Source organism: Ursus americanus, chromosome 25 (assembly GCF_024610735.1).
Source record: "Ursus americanus isolate L20-20 chromosome 25, mUrsAme1.1.p, whole genome shotgun sequence".
NCBI classification, from domain to species: Eukaryota; Metazoa; Chordata; class Mammalia; order Carnivora; family Ursidae; genus Ursus; species Ursus americanus.
Window position 1 is genome coordinate 4,161,675 of NC_142151.1, and position 19,143 is coordinate 4,180,817.

The 19,143-nt window shown below is 35.3% G+C and overlaps 1 protein-coding gene across 14 annotated transcripts in view; it reads right to left on the reverse strand.

Moving 5' to 3' along the window:
• Positions 1-19,143, reverse strand: part of WNK1 (WNK lysine deficient protein kinase 1) — a 151,751-nt gene that overhangs the window by 42,107 nt on the left and 90,501 nt on the right. For 13 of the 14 annotated variants that reach the window (XM_087855528.1, XM_087855520.1, XM_087855523.1 and 10 more), the window contains exons 5-7: positions 4,828-4,916; positions 2,789-3,008; positions 807-1,140 (exon numbers count right to left, since the gene is read on the reverse strand). In XM_087855528.1, the coding sequence (XP_087711654.1) occupies positions 807-1,140; positions 2,789-3,008; positions 4,828-4,916 (643 nt within the window). Of the gene's footprint in view, positions 1-806; positions 1,141-2,788; positions 3,009-4,827; positions 4,917-9,106; positions 9,513-19,143 lie in introns of those variants that run through there. The other variant, XM_087855529.1, reaches the window with a different exon arrangement.

The window sequence follows — 19,143 nt, forward strand, 5'->3', positions numbered from 1 at the left end:
TCACAAAAAGGAGGTTTATATTTTCCCATTACAAACCCATGACTTTAGGGTTAAATAGTTTTTTCTTTGCAAAGACCTGACCTAAATAAAAAATGAATACTAGTTTTTAACTAAGTAGATTTCTATGCTTAAAAACTTGAAGGATCCAAATGGAAAAAAAAGTTTAATGTCTTTAAAAAAAAACTTCATGGCTATCATAGAATCTTATTACCTAAAGAATAAGGGAAATAAAATGGAATGCTGTAAGCCGTAAGTCTTAACTTTGGAGACCACTGCATTCTTTGTATGAAGCAGGTAGTTCAATAAAAAAACTAACAACCTCATTAGTTCCTAGTCTACTAAAAAAGCTGAACCAGACTAATGGGTTCAATTACAAATAGCTAAGATAAACTTATTCATTTTTCATTATTAGTTACATTTCATTTTATTTATTTTTATACATTTTAAGTTTTTAAAAAAGTTATTTAAATTCCAGTTAGTTAACACACAGTATAATATTAGTTTCATAATTACATTTTATTTTAAGGAATTGTGAAAAGTAAAAATCTACACAAATTGGAACTTATAAGACGTTGGAACCTGTAAAATTATTTTATATCCTAATCACATTTCCTTACTATTCTGTCCTTCTAGTCTATTAGTTATGGATGTTAGAATACAAACAAAAAGTAGACAGTGATCATTTCAAATTTCTTATTATATGGTGGATTCACGATTCAAACCAAGAGGCCAGTGCAAAATGATAAACAAGATGAAGTCAATTAGGGATATCCTTAGCATACTTGTGCACTTCCCCGAATACTTACACAACACAGATATACTAGTTTGTTGGTACTGTAGTTGTTGATGTTGGTCTGCCTCAGGTTCTTCAGGTTCTACTTGCGTAGAAACTGAAGCTGAAGTGGTAGAAGCAGTAGGCATGCCAGTGCTGGCGGATGGCATCTGTTTGACTCCTGCCTGGGAAGTACTTGATTGTTGTTCTACCTGCTGTTTGAGACTGCTCTCTTCCTGCTTTCTTTTTTCTTGCTCCTCCCGCACCAACTGTCGCTGTTCTCGTTTTCTCTTAATTAATGACACTCTATCTTTGATGGCTTTTGCCATGGTCTTGTGATCACCTTCACAGACATATCCAGACTCTACCTACAGGATAAAAGAGTGCATTAGGAAGCAGTACGATATCAAAAGGAAACAACCCAATTATATATAAAATAAAAAAGGCACCTTTGGGGAAAAAAGTAGGAAGAAGGGGGAAGAGAAAGACCTCTCCAATGACTGGTCTTAAACTGTGAAATTACTTGTCTGCATTACGCATTTCTCAACCATTTTTGTAGATACTCAGGGGATGGGTGCCATCATCTTTGTAGAAACTCAAGGTAGGTGTATCTTTACTTCTTACAACAACAAAACAATAAGGCTCCTTTTATTCTAGTCACTCTATTTCCTGCTCCCATGTAACTATTAATATTAACCTGTGTTGTTTTTACTTCTTTTCCCTAGGCAACAACGTAACCAGATAAAACAACTGTGATCAATACATGAAAGTTACACACACACACACACACACACACACACACACACAATTCTCTCAAGAATCTAAAAAACTAACAATTAAGTATCTCTTTCATACCTGACCCCTTCTGAGGCAACTTGTATTGAATAGTTCTTATAAATTCTAGTAGAGATCTTCTATGAGTATCTCTGCATATTAACTGGCTATTTAAGGCACTATGGCAAGCCTAAAATTGGTGAAGTCTTTCCTTTCTGAAAAGTTACTTTTTGGACATAGTACAAAAAGTGATTTATCAAAGGCTGCCTACTAATAATTGATCTTGAAAACTCCCTCAAAGCAAAAACAATTCATTATATATTTACAGAGTTTATCCAAATGACTAATCAAATGTATCAATTTTTAGAAAATATAACTTGTCATTCTAACTCAATAGGTTTGTATAAATTAGGAGTCATTCAACCTCATAGACTTTCACATTACTTCAGGATGCATTCTAGATCTACCCAGCCATCCATCTATCCATCCTTATATATCTACATCTATATATCTTTTTCTCAATTAAAAATAACTTTTAGGGGGCGCCTGGGTGGCACAGCGGTTAAGCGTCTGCCTTCGGCTCAGGGCGTGATCCTGGCGTTGTGGGATCGAGCCCCACATCAGGCTCCTCCGCTATGAGCCTGCTTCTTCCTCTCCCACTCCCCCTGCTTGTGTTCCCCTCTCTCTCTGGCTGTCTCTATCTCTGTCGAATAAATAAAATCTTAAAAAAAAAAAAAACAAAACTTTTAGGGCCATTAATCAACACAATTTTCCATCAATGAGATCTGCCATCCACACTGCTTCATAAACATTTTGCTCAACAATATAAATGTTTATAAATCTACATCAATTTTTAAATGGTGGATCAGAGCTAATTTACCATTTCTTTTATTTTTTATTTAAATTCAACTGAATTAGCATGTTTCAGAGGTAGAATTTAGAGGTTCATCAGCTGTATATAACACCCACTGCTCATTCCATCAAATGCCCTCCTTAATGCCCATCACCCAGTTACCCCATCCCTCCACCCACGTCCACCTCCCCTCCAGCAACCCTATTTGTTTTCTACAGTTAAGAGTCTCTTATGGTTTATCTTCCTCTGTTTCCATCTTACTTTTTCTTCCCTTCCCCTATGTTCATCAGTTTTGTTTCTTAAATTCCACAAAAGAGTGAAATCATATATTTGTCCTCTGACTATGTCACTTAGAATAATACCCTCTACTTCCATCCACGTTAATTTACCATTTCTTGAGCAACATCTTCTGGCACATCTCTTTCCAAGTCAAAGGAAAATTCAATAGCTTCATTGTCTTTGTATTTTCCCTTTAATTTCTTAATATCTTCAATACGTAGCCATAATTTAATGGCTATCTTTTCTCCATCATCTTCTTCGGCTAATTCTACCCGTACCCCTGTTTCCTCCTGGAAGAAGGCATGGTTCAAAAGGTCTTTGATAGAATATCTTCCAAAGAGAGGGAAATGAAACAAAAACAAAACGAAATGACATTAGATTTAAAACAATTTTCAAGTGTGGCTGATTATTATTATGCTTGGAATAATAAAGAAAGATTGTAAAAAAAATAAATGAAGGAGATTTTATAACTCATTACATTGCTCCATGTGAATAGTGATTATAGTTTTACTCTCAAGTTATACAACATCATTTATAAATAAGAGCTGAAAGCAATACCTTTCAATCTAAGTCATCTAATCTCGTATTAGTTAACAATGTACTAACAATGGCAATTAATACACAGAATGTCATAGCTTCAAAATACCACATAACTTATGTAGAATTTATAGTTAACAGATACTCCTCTTAATTATAATCCCATCTGATCCTTGACCAACATCCAATGAGATATTATTTCCTGATTATTAGGAAACAGAGGCTTAGAGAGGGTGAAAATCTTGCTCATAGTTGTAAGCCTCAAATGGTTGAATCAAAATTTGAAAATAAGTTTTTTGATTTCTAGTTCTTTACCTTCTACTACAACTTTACCACAATAAATTCTCTCAATTCCTTGTTCAACAATTTGTGTACCAGCCAAGAAGTCTGACTGTGGAATAATCTTCTTCAGATAAATGGTTTCGAAATACCAGTAATCTAGTAAACCATAACATCCAGAAAAGAAACAGAGTAATATGTTCTAAGACTGGAAACAAATACTCCTTTGTTTACAGTAAAAAAAGGTTCTTAGAGAGATGAAGGACTCTCCTTTCCAAACACTGTATATAAAATTAGAAACCCAAACTAAATTTCTACTGAACAGTCTTAAAGATCATGATGTTAAGCTCTTCCAAATAACAAAGTTATGAAAAGAGTATGAGACTGGAGAAGTGAAGATAATGAATTCTTTAATTTGGTTGATATACCTGATGGCTCACATTCTTCAGGAGGTAGATTATGCTCAATTTACAATTTATATTTATACTGGCTGGTCTATTTTTCTTTTTTGGAGGGTGAGGGGGGATGGTGAGGGTAGATTATTTTTCAAAAACAGACACTGGATCTTTGCCATGCCTAACGGGTGATGAATCAGCTATATGACAGATCAGATACTTGCCACTCCTCTGAGAAAAGTCCTGTTAGTACAAATGACTAAGCCAAATCTCCTCCTAAGCTTTGGGCAAAGCTGTCTCTTTACTGAAAGGAATTCTGATGTTTTGCTCTTCCAATTCTGGCACAATGACAGCAAATCAAGATGTGTACTTGAGCTGATTTTAAAGAGCCAAGGTTTTATTTCACCTTTTAGAATTCAACAGGTAAAGAACTAAGGAACAGATCTGTTGGTCTGAGAGAGATTAAACCCTACTGAGTTTTATAAATCATGCTGATGCTTTATAAGTAGTTTGTTTTATAAGCAGTTCTCACTGAATGTAGCAGCTGTGTTTAAGGTGGTTCTGGTTCACTTAAACTCTACCATACCACATTTTTACAACATTTCACTCTATCAAATCTCAATACTATCTCAAATGGACAGAACTCTACTTTTTTTTTTTTTACACAGATTTTTAAAAATTTTTATTTTATTTTTTAAGTAATCTCTACGCCCAACGTGAGGCTTGAATTCACCACCGCGAGATCAAGAGTAGCATGCTGTACTGACTGAGCCAGCCTGGCACCCCCAGGACTCTACCTTTAAAGATATTACATGACATAAATAGAGAAATTAATCACAAGTAAACTATTAAATACACTTTAGATTGAGTATTGTATTCAGAGCATATCATTACATTTTAGTTTTTTAAGCAAACCTAAGCCAAAAGTGGCAGCTTACCTTTCATCTTTGTTTTGCCGTATGCATCCTTCAATAATTTCCTTCACTTCAGGAATTGCTACTTTGTCAAAACTGGCTGGCTTCACTCCCTGAGAAATATAAAAATAGCAACAGAAACACATTAATAAAGGCAGGTTCTTTGAACTTTGATTTTAAATTACCTCTTAAGGTTCTATTAGATTGGCTTCTCACCATCCTGGCTTTTTTCTTATTTGCCTGCAGGAGCTGGTCCACTGCAGGGTCAGAGCTGGGTAGTGGCAATTTATCTCCCACAAGAAAACAACAAGAAACAGTCACTTACTTCCATGGCCTCCACATGTAGGTAAGGAAAAATTTAGACTGTTGTCAATATCTTCTGCTGTGTTTCAGGTAAAGAAAGTTACTGGCTAAAGAGAAAGGCCAAATGTTCTAAAAGGTTAGATCTTTTGTGCAGCCTTGTTCCCTAACACATTAATCAGCACGTATTTAACTATTTGGAACAGTGAATCCATGAATGGGCATGAATTCACATGCTTAGTTTGGCAGGTATTCTATTATCATAGTACTCTTTTAACAAACTCAAGAAGTATAGAGTTAAGGATTTGGATTGGTTTGGCATGATAACAGAAGAACCAATTGTCTTATACATATGAAACATAAAATGAAAAGTGATATATCAGACCCATAGACAAGATTTCTGATTAATTTCAGAAGAAAACTCAATATCACTATTACATGCAATACTATATAGTATACTAGTAGTATTTTAGAATCTTCATAGCGTGTAAATTTTTTGCAAACAAAAATTTCAGCTATGTGTGGAAAATATACGTAAGATGTAACAAAATACTCCTGAAAGGTGATGTGGAGAAAAACATTTCATTTTCTCTTCCCACCTTGTCTAAGTAACCATATGGATTGATGAAGCTGCATTAATATACTGTCCAAATGGCACTTTAAGTCTCTAAACACATAAAACACAGGGAACGGGAAATAAGGAAGAGGGACTAGAATAGTTAGAATATAGTCTATAAAGTTTAATCATCTATAGTCTCAGTGACAAGATAGATTAAAACAGTATTAGTGATAATAATTTGATAAATCACAGAAATGCATGTAACCTCTTACAGATTGAAATGAAATGCATAAAATAGTTAGCACTAAAAAGTTCTTAAATATTGGAGTTGTGATGGGATAATTCTCATCAATTACTCAATTGCACTATTCAAACCTCCTGATTTGGAGGATTCCACCTCTACCTCTAGGGCTAACTTTTTACACCAAGGAACTGTCAAGTAGGGCTGACCCTAAAGTTAAATGCATGCATTTAAAAGGTTAGTTTCTAAGTACTGACTGAAAGGTCACAATTTTCCTCAATCTTCTTATTTTTCAAATCCAGCTAAGTTTTCCCAACTGGTCTTTGTCTTCATATAATTCTAATGAGAACAAGAAAATAATGCTGCTGAAGCAAAAAGCTGCTTTAATTGAGCAAGCTGGTATGGTATTTCAGACTAAGGCTTTAGAAAATAGGAACTGTTTTAAGGAAAAAAAATGGATGATGTACTCTAAAAGTTCTCTGGTAGTGGAAACACTGGAGATTTTGTTCTATGTTTTTAACGTTCTACAACAAACATATAAAACTGTGTAAAAGCAAATTTTAGAAAGATGTTATTTATAAACATAATGTGAAGAGCAATCTAAAATACTTTACGCTAAGTTTGCAGAACATTCACTATTGGCAGAAATTATCTAAACGAATGTTCTTTGGTAAAATTGGTCACTAATACATATTTGGCCTTTGCATGTAAAGACAATTCAAATTATTACAGGGAAATGGCTAAAGAGAATATAGAATATAATTAGGAGAAATGCTTCTTCTATAAACATATTTTAGGGGAATGTAGTTTGGCCTTCTGGCAGTAAAACTACATATTAATAAAACACACATGCATTGATTATATTCAAAGACTCTTCTGTCCCAATTTAGCACAGGCATCTTGGAAAGATGATTTCAGATTCCTTGTCTAGCAAATGGGGATAATATCTGTACAACTTACCAACCTATATTCATGGCAGCTAGAAACAGATGTATTATCTAGATTGAAAGCTCTTTGAATGAAGTTTGCTGACCTAAGGCCACTTTTGAATTCAGAGGCAATCACCAAAGATAATAAAGCGTAGGGCTAAAAGGAAGCGAAGAATTCTCTTGAAAAATAATCACCAAGATCTATAGTGAACCCACTTTCAATCCTTGGTTACCCTTAAAAATAAGTTAATACTCTTGTTAATCCTACCCATGCAAACACATTTACATTCACTACTCTACAAATAGGAATTCCTACTTATAAATAGAAATACTAGCTTAACAAATGAGCTATATAATGTCATAATAGCAAAACCAGCAACTGTGAACCATAGAACACCTTGAATCATCCACTAGGTTAAGCTGGTTTCTCAACCTATTCAAGATTCAAATACAGAATATTCCATATCAATGCTATGTAACATTCTGATGCCACTACCAACTTAAAAAATGTACTGCAGGTGCCAAGGGAGCCAATAAAACTGAGATATACCTTACCAGAAGCTGGTATTAAAAGATTAATGAGGCTTACTGTTACCCACTTACATAATGAAAAAGGTAGAATAAATCTCAGCTACCACTCAGCTACCATCAAGAAGCCAGGATTATCAAAATATCTAGCAGAAGTATTCCGAATCATTTGAGAAGTAAGAATATATGGGGAATGTATACTGATAATGCCCCCAAAATGTAAAAATGAGCATGAAACCTACAGAAAAGTCATCCAGGACATATAATAGAAAGCTGCTTAAAATAAACAAGTACAGGTTTTGATACATTCATCATACTTACGGGCTTTTTATTCTTAAGAAATGAAAGAACTCAATATATTTAAAAATATTTTTGGTAACTGATGATTTTTTAAATTAAAAAATAATCTAGATTACTCTAAAACATGATTTTAAGCACCACATAGAACAAAGTAATGATGAGAAAATATTTTGATAATATAAAATTTTGTCTTCATCTTTTTCCCTTTCAGTTCATATACTTCAACAAAGATGATCAACTTAGAGCCTTTAAAATCCTCCTAATGTCACCTCTTTCCTTTACTTCCTAATTTGACCCCACTAAGTACTATTCTTGTCTAGTTCTGACCAATAAAGGCAAAGTTTTGCTCACTTATTCTGAATGGGATTTAAAAACACAAAACAGAAGAAAAGAGTACTAAGGTAGATAAATTGGGCTAATACTTTATACATAAGAAAAATGTGGTTAGGGGGCGCCTGGGTGGCACAGCGGTTAAGCGTCTGCCTTCGGCTCAGGGCGTGATCCCGGCGTTACGGGATCGAGCCCCACATCAGGCTCCTCTACTATGAGCCTGCTTCTTCCTCTCCCACTCCCCCTGCTTGTGTTCCCTCTCTCGCTGGCTGTCTCTATCTCTGTCAAATAAATAAATAAATAAATCTTTAAAAAAAAAAAAAAAAAGAAAAATGTGGTTAGAGACATACCCTCTTACTCCATTCTTCTACAGCCAGCAACCCGCTGGCTCTAGAAATATTCTTGCTTACTTTCATAATTCATAGGATCTCTCTTTAGGCAAATAGTGCTATGTTATGTTTTTTTGACATGGGAGAGTAGCATGTTTCCCTGCATTAAACAAAAGTACTTCTTAAGCATCTAATGTATATCCATTTACTTCAGAGTTTATACAAAACTATGTGTTCTCTTAAAACAAAAACAAAGGCCACTTTTATGCAATTATAGAGTACCAAAAAAAAAAAAAAAGAAAAGAAAAGAAAACAATTGTGGCTTCCTCCAAAGTCATATTAAGAATTGATATAAAAGTTTATAAAATGTTGATTTGAACTAAGAAAAATGAAAAAGACATACATGTATTTTATAGACTTTGTTTTTCTTTTAATTCTATATAACTTATGGTTTGTCAACTAATCTGTTGGAAAAATAAAAGTGAGTCATAATATAGTAATCTCTGGTTCAATATCCTAGCTCTTAAAACTCTCCGCACTTGCTTCTTAAAAGCTCAGGTTTCAAATGTGTTAGGGTAACACTTATTTACACTTCCATAAAAGTAAAATTTTTCCTAACCTAGAATTGAGGAAAGCCTCCTTTCTCCTCACACAAAATGTAGTCAAAGTTAACCACAAAAACTCAAGTATTATAAAAAACATTCTAAAGTAAACAATTTAATATTGCTACATATATTACCAAATGGCTACAATATACCTTTTGTATATATCAGAAATTCTTACCCACCTCATTTACACAATCCTTTTGAGGGCAGCAGCAGCAATGAGAATTTATGATGACAAACACTGAGCAAAAGTCTTTCTTTGTAAAATCCATCACAAAAGGCAAAATAGACTTGTTACAGTTAGAGGAAAAGGCGGAAACTGACAAGATGGAAATTAACAGTAAATTAGCCTACAGCATAAGCAAGGCAGACATCAAAGTCAGACTGAAGCATGGCTTCTTGTTTAATAGTAGCCATGCTTCTCCAACTCTCAGACATGAGTTTAACTCTACCTAGCCAATAATCTACTTATTCTAGATCGGCCCTTTAAACAAACCTACATGCCGAGCAGCAGGGAAACTGTTCTGCTACTGCTCCTCCTGCTTCTCCTCCAAAAGCAACAGACCCCGGCACAAGCAAAATGAGATTTTTACTTGGTCAAAGCTCCACCCATTATGTCCACAGGTTCTGCCTCCTTGACATCAAAACCCACACTAGAAATTTATTTATCTAAACACTCCCTCACCCCTAATCATGTTGGAACTATGCTTTTAAAAGAAAATGGCTCAACAACCAAAATGTAAACTCTGAATATGTAGCCACAAGAACGCTGTTCAAGGAAATCACAATACCACATTTGGGTTATCAGGTCTACTTCTCATATACCAAGTCTCTATGTGCAACCTGGGCCACATCCCTTAAACTCACTTGAAAACTGTGGATAACAGTTTACCTAAATTACCTAATTTAAATGTTTACCTACTTTAAAAAGAGGTGATATTAAAGCCTTGCTACTCTCTAATGGTACATTAAAAAAAAATGAACAGCTGTTAATTAGTACATAGAATTGGTAAGAATTTACTTTTTCTCTTCCCTTCTATTAAAAGCCTCAATATGCATTTATAACTAAAGATATTTGCATTTGCCAGGAAGAGCTCATGGATCCAAATAACTACTACTTTAGTGATTAAGGAAAGGTTTTTCTTATTGGCATTAACAAAGATGGCAAAAAAAAGCATTTTTCAATGTACTGTCATTATGGGTAACAGAATAAAGTCTAACCTTGTAATGCGGTAAGCTGGAATCCCCATCAAGACAGTGGGTATTAAGGCTTTAATTATTCAGTAACAGTAACATAAGATAAGGGCTTGGAAGCTCTTTGGTAGGAATACTTCTACTCTAAAGGATAGAAATGACTGACAGAAATGACTATTTTTTAAAATGACTTAATTATAACAAGATATCTCAAAGTAGTTGCTACTGATCTCTGGCTCAACACAATTCATCACTACTAAGTAGGTAGTCTAGAATGTCGGGTATTGGTCAGAAATACAGTAATGTGGTCCAGCATTACCTTTAACTTAAATGTTTGAGTAAGCCTGCTCAGGACTATGCTTAACTAAATGAAAATGAAAGAGCTAGAAAACAGGTGACTTGTTGCTTGGCTTTTAAAACTCTGCTGGGCAACACACAAAACCACAGCAAGATTGCTTTTTTTTTTTTGACAAAGTTATAACGCAGGCACAAATATCTAGATCTATAAAGACCTGTCTTTTCTATATATCAAAATAAGAATTTTCAACATATACAATAAAAATACCATTCACATATGGACAACAGTTTACACATCTAAGCTCTAATTCCTCTTAAAGTCAGTGCTTTTGTCTGCATTTCCTCATTTCTTTCAATGGTATCATCCCTATTTCCATGATTCAGAATATTAAACACTCATTCTTAGATGCTTCTTCTCCCAAAATATTTAAGTACTATTATTCTCTATGAGCTCTTTAAACAAAGATAAAAAAGCAACTGGTAAACATTTCTGCTACTAACACTCCTAACTGTCCCTCCAATAGTCAAAGATCTCTGGCCAGGCAAAATTAGATTTTTACTAATTTCTTTGTTACCTCTCAAAATCATTGCTTCTTTTGCATAACAACTGTGACCACCCAAGTCCAGATTATCAATACCTCACCTCTTTGAACTTAACCAATTTAAGATGGGCTCCACTGTTTCCATTCTCTCCATCTCCAATTTGTATTTTATATTGTGACCAGCTCAATCGTCTGGCTTCATTTAATCATCTAACATTTAGCCATTTCCAGTCACCTGACATCATTTAACTCACATCACACTACTCAAAACTGGTTAAGAGTTCTCCATATCTAAGACGGCCTTAGGATCACAGATCTGGAAAGAATATGAGTGAGAGTCCCTCCATGTTCAAATGAGACAATTTCGGCCCAAAGAGATTAATGCCATGTCAAAGCTAGAATCAATTAATTAATTCAACTGGCATCTATGAAGTATCTCGTCTAGTCTACTCTAGTCATTATTAGATACCTGCCAGATACACTGTATTATCTTCAGCACCCAGAATAAAACAGTCTGTTTCTGTGGGTAAAGGCCTGTTGGTAAGGGCCTTGTCAATGGTAAAGCAAAACCTAGAAACCAGATTCCACAATGCTTAGTTTAATGTTACTTCTAGTCCATGTTATAGTCCTTTTTAATTTCTTTAATCTGGTGCAAAAAAACCCTCACAATCCAAATTCTACCTTCTTCTCTACTCTTCTCTCTCCAAAATAAGTCCAGTCAAACTGGTTACTTGTTTACCAAATACTTAGTGCATATTTTCACCGACAAGAATAGTCTTTCTACTCCTCCCTTTTTTACCCAACTGAGTTCTACACTTCTTTTCAAGGTATACCACAAATCATATATAATGAGAAGGCAGCAGCTACGAAGCATCTATAGACGAATCTTTTGGCATTAAGTTGTTTATAAGATACCAGGAAACTCATTATTGCTATAATGTACTTAAATATAGAAACCATCTCTCTATATCCCACTGGTTTTTATTCTATAGTCTAACGGCTTATGAATTACAGATCAACATTCAGTGAGTATAAAAAACCCCAGCTGTTTGAGAAATTCTGAAATAAGGACTTCACAATTTTTCTTAAGTACCTAAAACATTAAGAAAGATACCCAAAACTGTTTGATTTAAGATTAACAGTCTGATTAAGAACCTTTAATATTAATCAAATCACAGAATAATGGAATGCCTCTGAAAATCATGCAAAATGTTCCCAAGATAGAGACCATGATACACAAAGTTTTCTTTTACATGTAGAATCCAAATTTATTGGATGATAACAGGAATAAAACTTACAAAGGAACCATTTTCAGCTAATTCCAGTGGATTTAGATCTCTGGGATAGCATAAAAAATTCCAGCTGCTAAAGAAAAAAATACAGTTTTCCTCAATTTTTCACTCACTATCTAATCAGGAATCAGCCTCACTTGTTTCTGTAAAAAAAAGTGGGGTGAACTGTAATCTGTTATATAAAAAACTAAAAGGAATTTCACCTTAGCTACTTTAATTCTGTTTTTCCCAGACAGAATGTTCAAACCTTGCAATCCAATGGCTAACAGAATCAGTGACAAAGTCAAATTACACAAACAAAGTAATTAAAAATCCCCATTATTTCTAACTTGGTTGTTATAAGGCTGGATTCAGCCAGATTCTTATTGGTATGAACCATTAGTTTACAGGAATTTGAACATACCTTATGATCCCATTGGAAAACAAACCTCTTCAAACTCTCTACCAACTCTAGCTAGTTCTATCAAAGGAAATTAGTTTACCTCATGATTCCCCAAGGCTCATTACTCTCTGGATACATGAAAGCTTGTGTGTGGCTCCAACCTCAAGTGCACTATCCTTCATATAAAAAATTGATGCCATTGCTTACTGTAGTTTGTATTCTTTTAATAGCAGACAAAAACTGTGCTAAGGATATTACTACTTGTATTTGGATTTTCTCATTACCAATGGCAGATTTTCAAGATAACTGAAGTCTTTCTCCTTTAAACAGGGATCATGAACCCTCTACACTGGGCTCAAACATGTAATACCAATCTTATGCTGTCCGTGTACCCTAATTTTTTTTATGTTCAGACTTTTTTCCCCTTGAGGTCTAATAAAAAGTTAAAAAAGCAAAAACTGGCAAAGAAAAAAATTTAAGGTTTGTATTAATGTCATTTTAGAGATGCTTGATTTCTGACAGCACCATCAGCACCACTATTATTATTATTATTACTACTATTTCTCCTTCATGTCCTTGGGACAAAATGCTTAACGTCTGATTCTATTTTCTTATCCGTGAAATGAAGATATTATCTACTTACCAGGATAAAAATAAGATAGTATACGTAAAGCACTTTCCAAGGTTATTGGCAAGAAGCAAGATTAAAAATAAATGTTAGCTCATTAACTCTCCTCTAAAACTTGACTTTAATTAAACACATTTTAGTAAGTGCAAATTACTGAATGTCACTGGATAAAGAATGCAACAAGAGACAACTTACTACACTACCAAGCATGTCATCACGATGATAATGATAACAACAGCAATACCTACTAAGTACTGACTGATAACTACATGTCAGGCACTTGACTATGTTCTACATGCATTTCTCATTTAATCCTCATAAACCCCTTAGGTTCAGAGAAGTTAAATAACTTGCCCAAGGTATCACAGCTAGGAAATGACATTGCTGGGATTTAAACTTAAGCAGACCTAACTCCAGAGCCCAGGACCTCCATAGGCAACGTAAAATTGGCTTTCACTCTCTATAGTTCTGTATTCATTTTACAAAAACCGAGTGCCTATGACTTATCGATCTCTAAACACTAGAATAGAGCAAAGAACAAGTCAAATAAAACCCCCAACCCACAGAATTTGTATTCTAATTGGGGCTTTAGATGAACACTGTAAGGCTGTGATAAAAGCCATGAAGAAAATAACAAGAAGGAATAGAAATAAAGTGTGAGTACACTGAAAAATATTTTTGAGAGGGTGGGAAGGGAAAGCCTCTCTGAGCAAGTAACATTTCAGGTACAGACCTGTACATTGCATGTACAGAACAATGACATGTAACAATTTATTATCAGTGCACTGTAGAACATAACTGTTAAACCACAGTCTACATTTACCCCCTCCACATCAGCACTTACACAGACAGGTTTAAATACTCCTAGGTCACAGACTGACACTGTAATTGACAGTTATGGATTTGGTATAGTATTTTGATATGAACAAAGGATCTGGGATCAGATAATAACAGAAATAACAGAATGCTCTGTTATCTTCTAGATATGTAATCTGGGTTAGCCTTCTTGGGCTTTAGACCTTTATTTACAAAATGCTGATAAGAGTAGAATTTACTCACTTCCCACTCCAGGCTGTTGGAAGAATTAAATTATATAACATATGCGAAGTATTTAATGCAATGTCTGGCACAAAGGATGTATATTTATTAATATTTATATTGCTATCACCCACTATTTGTAGGACAGTGCACCACTGCAGGGTCAGACATGTAGTACTGAACTGATCTACAGAGGAAAAAAGAAACCTGTCCTTGAAGGGCTCAGTTCTAATGGGGGGACAATAGTTAATATCAATATAATAATTATTATAGTAATAAAACAGAGGTAGAATCTGATGGGAACATAGAAGAGGGAATGATACCGACGACTTTCTTCTAAGAATTCTAAAATATTTCTGGTAAAGAGTGCCAGGGGGCTAAAGTTACCGATAATTACTTCATATAAAATCTGCCACCTCTGTGACAGACGGCCAATTAAGTTCTCAACTTAAACATACTTTTTCAGGAATACTGTCTTTGGCCCTCTGAAGGAGATCAAATCCCCTTCTTTGTGTCTATAAAATCCATCTGCTTTAGTGTAATTACTACTTCAATGTTTACTGATTACTAATAGGGTATACAGAGTAGATCTGGGATGGAAACCAGAAATATGGAGTGGTAAGGGCATTGGCTGGTGGTGGTGGTGAAGGGAATGGCAGGGTGGGGTAAATTTACACTAGGGAGCCCTATATTCTCTCAACAGATAACCAAGCATGCTTCCTTAATAAATGTGCAATAGTTAGGCACTGATGCTAATATTTACCTTAAAAAAATTAAATTTATAACCAAGGCTGACTCAAGGTGTATTTTACCACGAGAGTCATCACTTATATAATAATTATTAAATTATTAAATCACTGTATAATCTAGGGATTCAGTTCAATCCCCCTTGTTTATCTTGGCACCCAAAACATGAGAAAAACTTTAGAAAACTGAAAAAGGACACAACTGTTTTTCTTCTTCATTGGAAGCCAGAAGATGGGGATGGAGGTTCATGAAATCAAGACATTTCCCAGATAAGAAATATAATGACTGACAGAACAGAATAAGGGACTATAGATAACACAGAACTACATTTTCACAGCTGAGAGGAAAAAATAAAGCACAAGTGAATGCCTGCAGTATGCTTAGAAACTAAGGATTTTTTTTTTCTTTTTTTTTTAAGAGAGAGCGTGCACACGTGTGTGCTAGAGTGGGGAAGAGGGAAAGAGAGAGACAGAATCTTAAGTGGGTGCCACGCTAGGGCTCAACCCCACGACCCTGAGATCATGACCTAAGCCAAAATCAAGAGTCACATGCTTAACCAACTAAGCCACGCAGGAGCCCCTGGAAACTATGGATTCTAACATAGTTCCAAATGACTTAAAGAACTCCCCAAGCTTTTTATTCCATCTTTTCTACAGCTTGAGCTTTCTGTTGTTTTAAAAAAGCAATTCCTAAATAAGAAAAAATGCAATTAAACAGGTTAAAACTTCTAAATCATTCTGGTTACTTATAATGCTAGTAAAAAAGTTTCATGAATGACGGAATAGTAATTTTCAATTAACGTTTTGGTATTACATTATTTAGTCTATGGTACACAAAACCAGAAAGGACCTCAAATGATCACTGTTCCCATTCACACTTCTCAAACTTTAACGTACACACGAATCATCTTTGGATATTGTAAAATGCAGGTTTTGATTTGATCTGTCTGGGATGGAGTCAAAATTTTACATTTTCAACAAGTGCCCTAGGATACCAATTCTGTTGGCCTGGGAACTACACTTTGCATAGCAAAGATCTAATTAGAGACTCTCAACGTGTAGTATTCAAAACTCTATCAGGGGACCTACAAGGTACTTCTTTTCCAACGACATATCTGCATGAGGCCAGATTTTCTTTATACATTTCAACCAAATAAAAAATACTGCAACTGATTTCATACAGAAGCAGATAGGAGAACCCAAATGTCTTCTTTCTGATCAGACATTAAAGAGAGTTGCAAAAATGTAAAAATGCTGCTCTTTTCACTAAATCTTTAAAATTAGTTTTAGAAAAAATCATATTTTGCAAAAATGTTACTGATGTCAATATATACTGGGCTTATTATATTATTAATCAATACATTATAAAATTTGGTGTTAATTTCTAATATGGTAAAATAGACATAACACAAATAAACAAAAGCTCTTTTGGGTCCTCAATAATTTTTAGGAGTATAAAAGAGTCCTGATGAAAAGAGTTTGACAGCCACTGAGCTAAATCATTCAAGTAGGTAACTGCTATCTTATTTTCCTCAAAAGATCTTAATGGATAGAAACTCAAACCTCTACCAGGCCTTTGCAATGTTGTATAGTATTATAAAGTTCTTTATCGTCAGTTATGATTTTTCTTCCTTTTTAGTCTCCTCTAGGTCAAGAAAACAATTGCTGAGCACCTCCCTTTTCCAATTATGCATATAAGTCCCTTCACTCAAGAAATCTAAAGGAATAGGTATCCTTGTTTTTGAAAGTTTGCATTATGCCACTTTGCTTTTAAGAAAGACCTACATTAATACCTGTTTTCACTAACCAAAGAGGACTTTCGCTTTTATGAAAAAGGGCAAATAGTGAAAACAGAATTCAGTGCTTGTTTTGCAGTAAGCCAGTATAGACACAGTACATACCTTGAGCACCAAGAATGGCAATGTCGAGTCCTTCCCCTGGGAGCTACATTCAGCATCAAGATACTATAGCTTTGAATTGTGCCTATGAACACCTGTGCTTTATCTTGACTTATTTTATGCGTCTGTTAGCAAGATATGTCCTAAGGTATTACAAAAGCCTGAAAGTGGTTATTTTTGGGGTTTGAGAGTACTCAAAATACTTTAATATAAATGTAAGTTAATACTAATTATTCCTTCACTTTGTGCCTTTTCAACTTATAAAAGATTCCAAAGGAATGCTCTGCTTGTGGATAGCAAAGGAAACCTATAGCTCTAAAAACTGAAAATGATGGGTTCTCAATGAGAAAGGACTCATGAATCAGGAACTGTCCCGAAACATTTGAGGTATTTTTTTTTAAAAGATTTTATTCATTTATTTGAGAGAGAGAAGGAGAGAGTGTGTGAAAGAGAGCACAAACGGTGGGGAGGGAGAAGCAGGCTGCCCATCAAGTAGGGAGCCTGATGTGGGGCTCGATCCCAGGACCGTGGGATCATGACCTAAGCCAAAGGCAGCCGCCCAACCAAGTGAACCACCCAGGCGCCTCGAAACATTTGAGGTATTAACAAATGAAATTATGATCTGGTTTTCTCTATGAAATATCAGAGAAGAAAGTGTGAGTGATCATAGGGTAAAAATTATGGTGAAACACTTCAACAAAATACAGACTTAGCCTCATAATGGAAAGAGTTACTTATAAAACAGGTGTTCAGAAATTACAACTATGAGGGGCACCTGGATGGCACAGTTGGATAGTGTCCAACTCTTGGTTTCAGCTCAGGTCGTGATCTGATGGTCCTGGGATGAGCCCTGCATAGGGCTCCACACTCAGTGCTGAGTCTGCCTGAGATTCTCTCTCCCTCCTCTCTGCCCCTCCTGCTCGTGCTCTCTCTCTAAAGTAAATAAATAAATCTTTTTAAACAAAAAGAAATTACAAATATGAGATTTGAGAATTGATGGAAAAGTATGTGTATAGAAGACTTTCTCGAATGCACTTCGTATCCTGCAATTTTGACTTTTTCTAACTATTAAAGTCATTGTTTCCAGCTCTATTTGTACCAAATACTTTTGCTCATCTTGTAAAATGTACTGCTTTTACATGTTTATCAGTTTCTATTTGCTATGATTCAATTTCCTTTTAGGATAATTTTGTTAATACTTCAAAGGTGGGCTTAAGTTTCATTCCTCTTTTGCAAGGTAAATTCAACCTTTCAAACTTAACATAGTGTCTGACTGACAATATCTGGGATTCCTTTAATTAAAAATCATTTATTCTTCAAAATATTATTAAAAGCCTACAATGTTCCATATGCTATGCTATCCTTACAATATGTATAAACAAAAACTTGATAAATCAGCTCTGGGACAGTATCTTTTAAGACAATATATATTTCATCCTCTCATTCCCAGTCCCTCTCCGGAAGGGAGGGTGGCTATAGGCTCAAACAGTTTAATGATGAGAAAAGGAGGAAGAAATAAAATTTGTTAAACATAACAAATGTGGTACAGCCATACAATGGAATATTATTCAGCCATAAAAAAGAAATGAAATGCTGATACATGCTACAACATGGATAAACCTTGAAAACATTCTGCTACGTCAAAGTTTAATACAGCGGTATGCTGGCTTCCATTTTCAATGGAAACCCTTTCACCAACCGTGTCTGTACCCGCCAGGTGCTCAAGCCCTGTGACTATCTATCTCCGATCTGGTAGTAGTTTCTGCAGGTGAAGAAAGAAGACTGCCCGGTGTTGTACTCAGCGGTACTCATGCCAAGGTCCCAGGTCAGTGGCCTCCCACTCCCTGTTCATATTGGCAAGAACACCGTGAAAATGAGTTTGGCATTTCCCAACATGTAGTGGGAAAAAAAGCCCACATACAGTGACGTGAAGGACAATGACTAATAACAGCAAGAAAGAGATGAAAAGTGGAGGAGTTAAGATGGCGGAGGAGTAGGGGACCCCTTTTTCAGCCGGTCCCCTGAGTCGAGCTGGATAGGTACCAGACCAGCCTAAACAACCACGGAATCAGCCTGCGACGCAGGAAGATACATCTGGATCTCTACAAATGAACATCTCCAGCGCTGAGTATTGAGGTACGAAGTGGGGAGCCGTGAAACGTGCACAGATATCGGAAGACAAACGGAAGGGGGAGGGAGCCG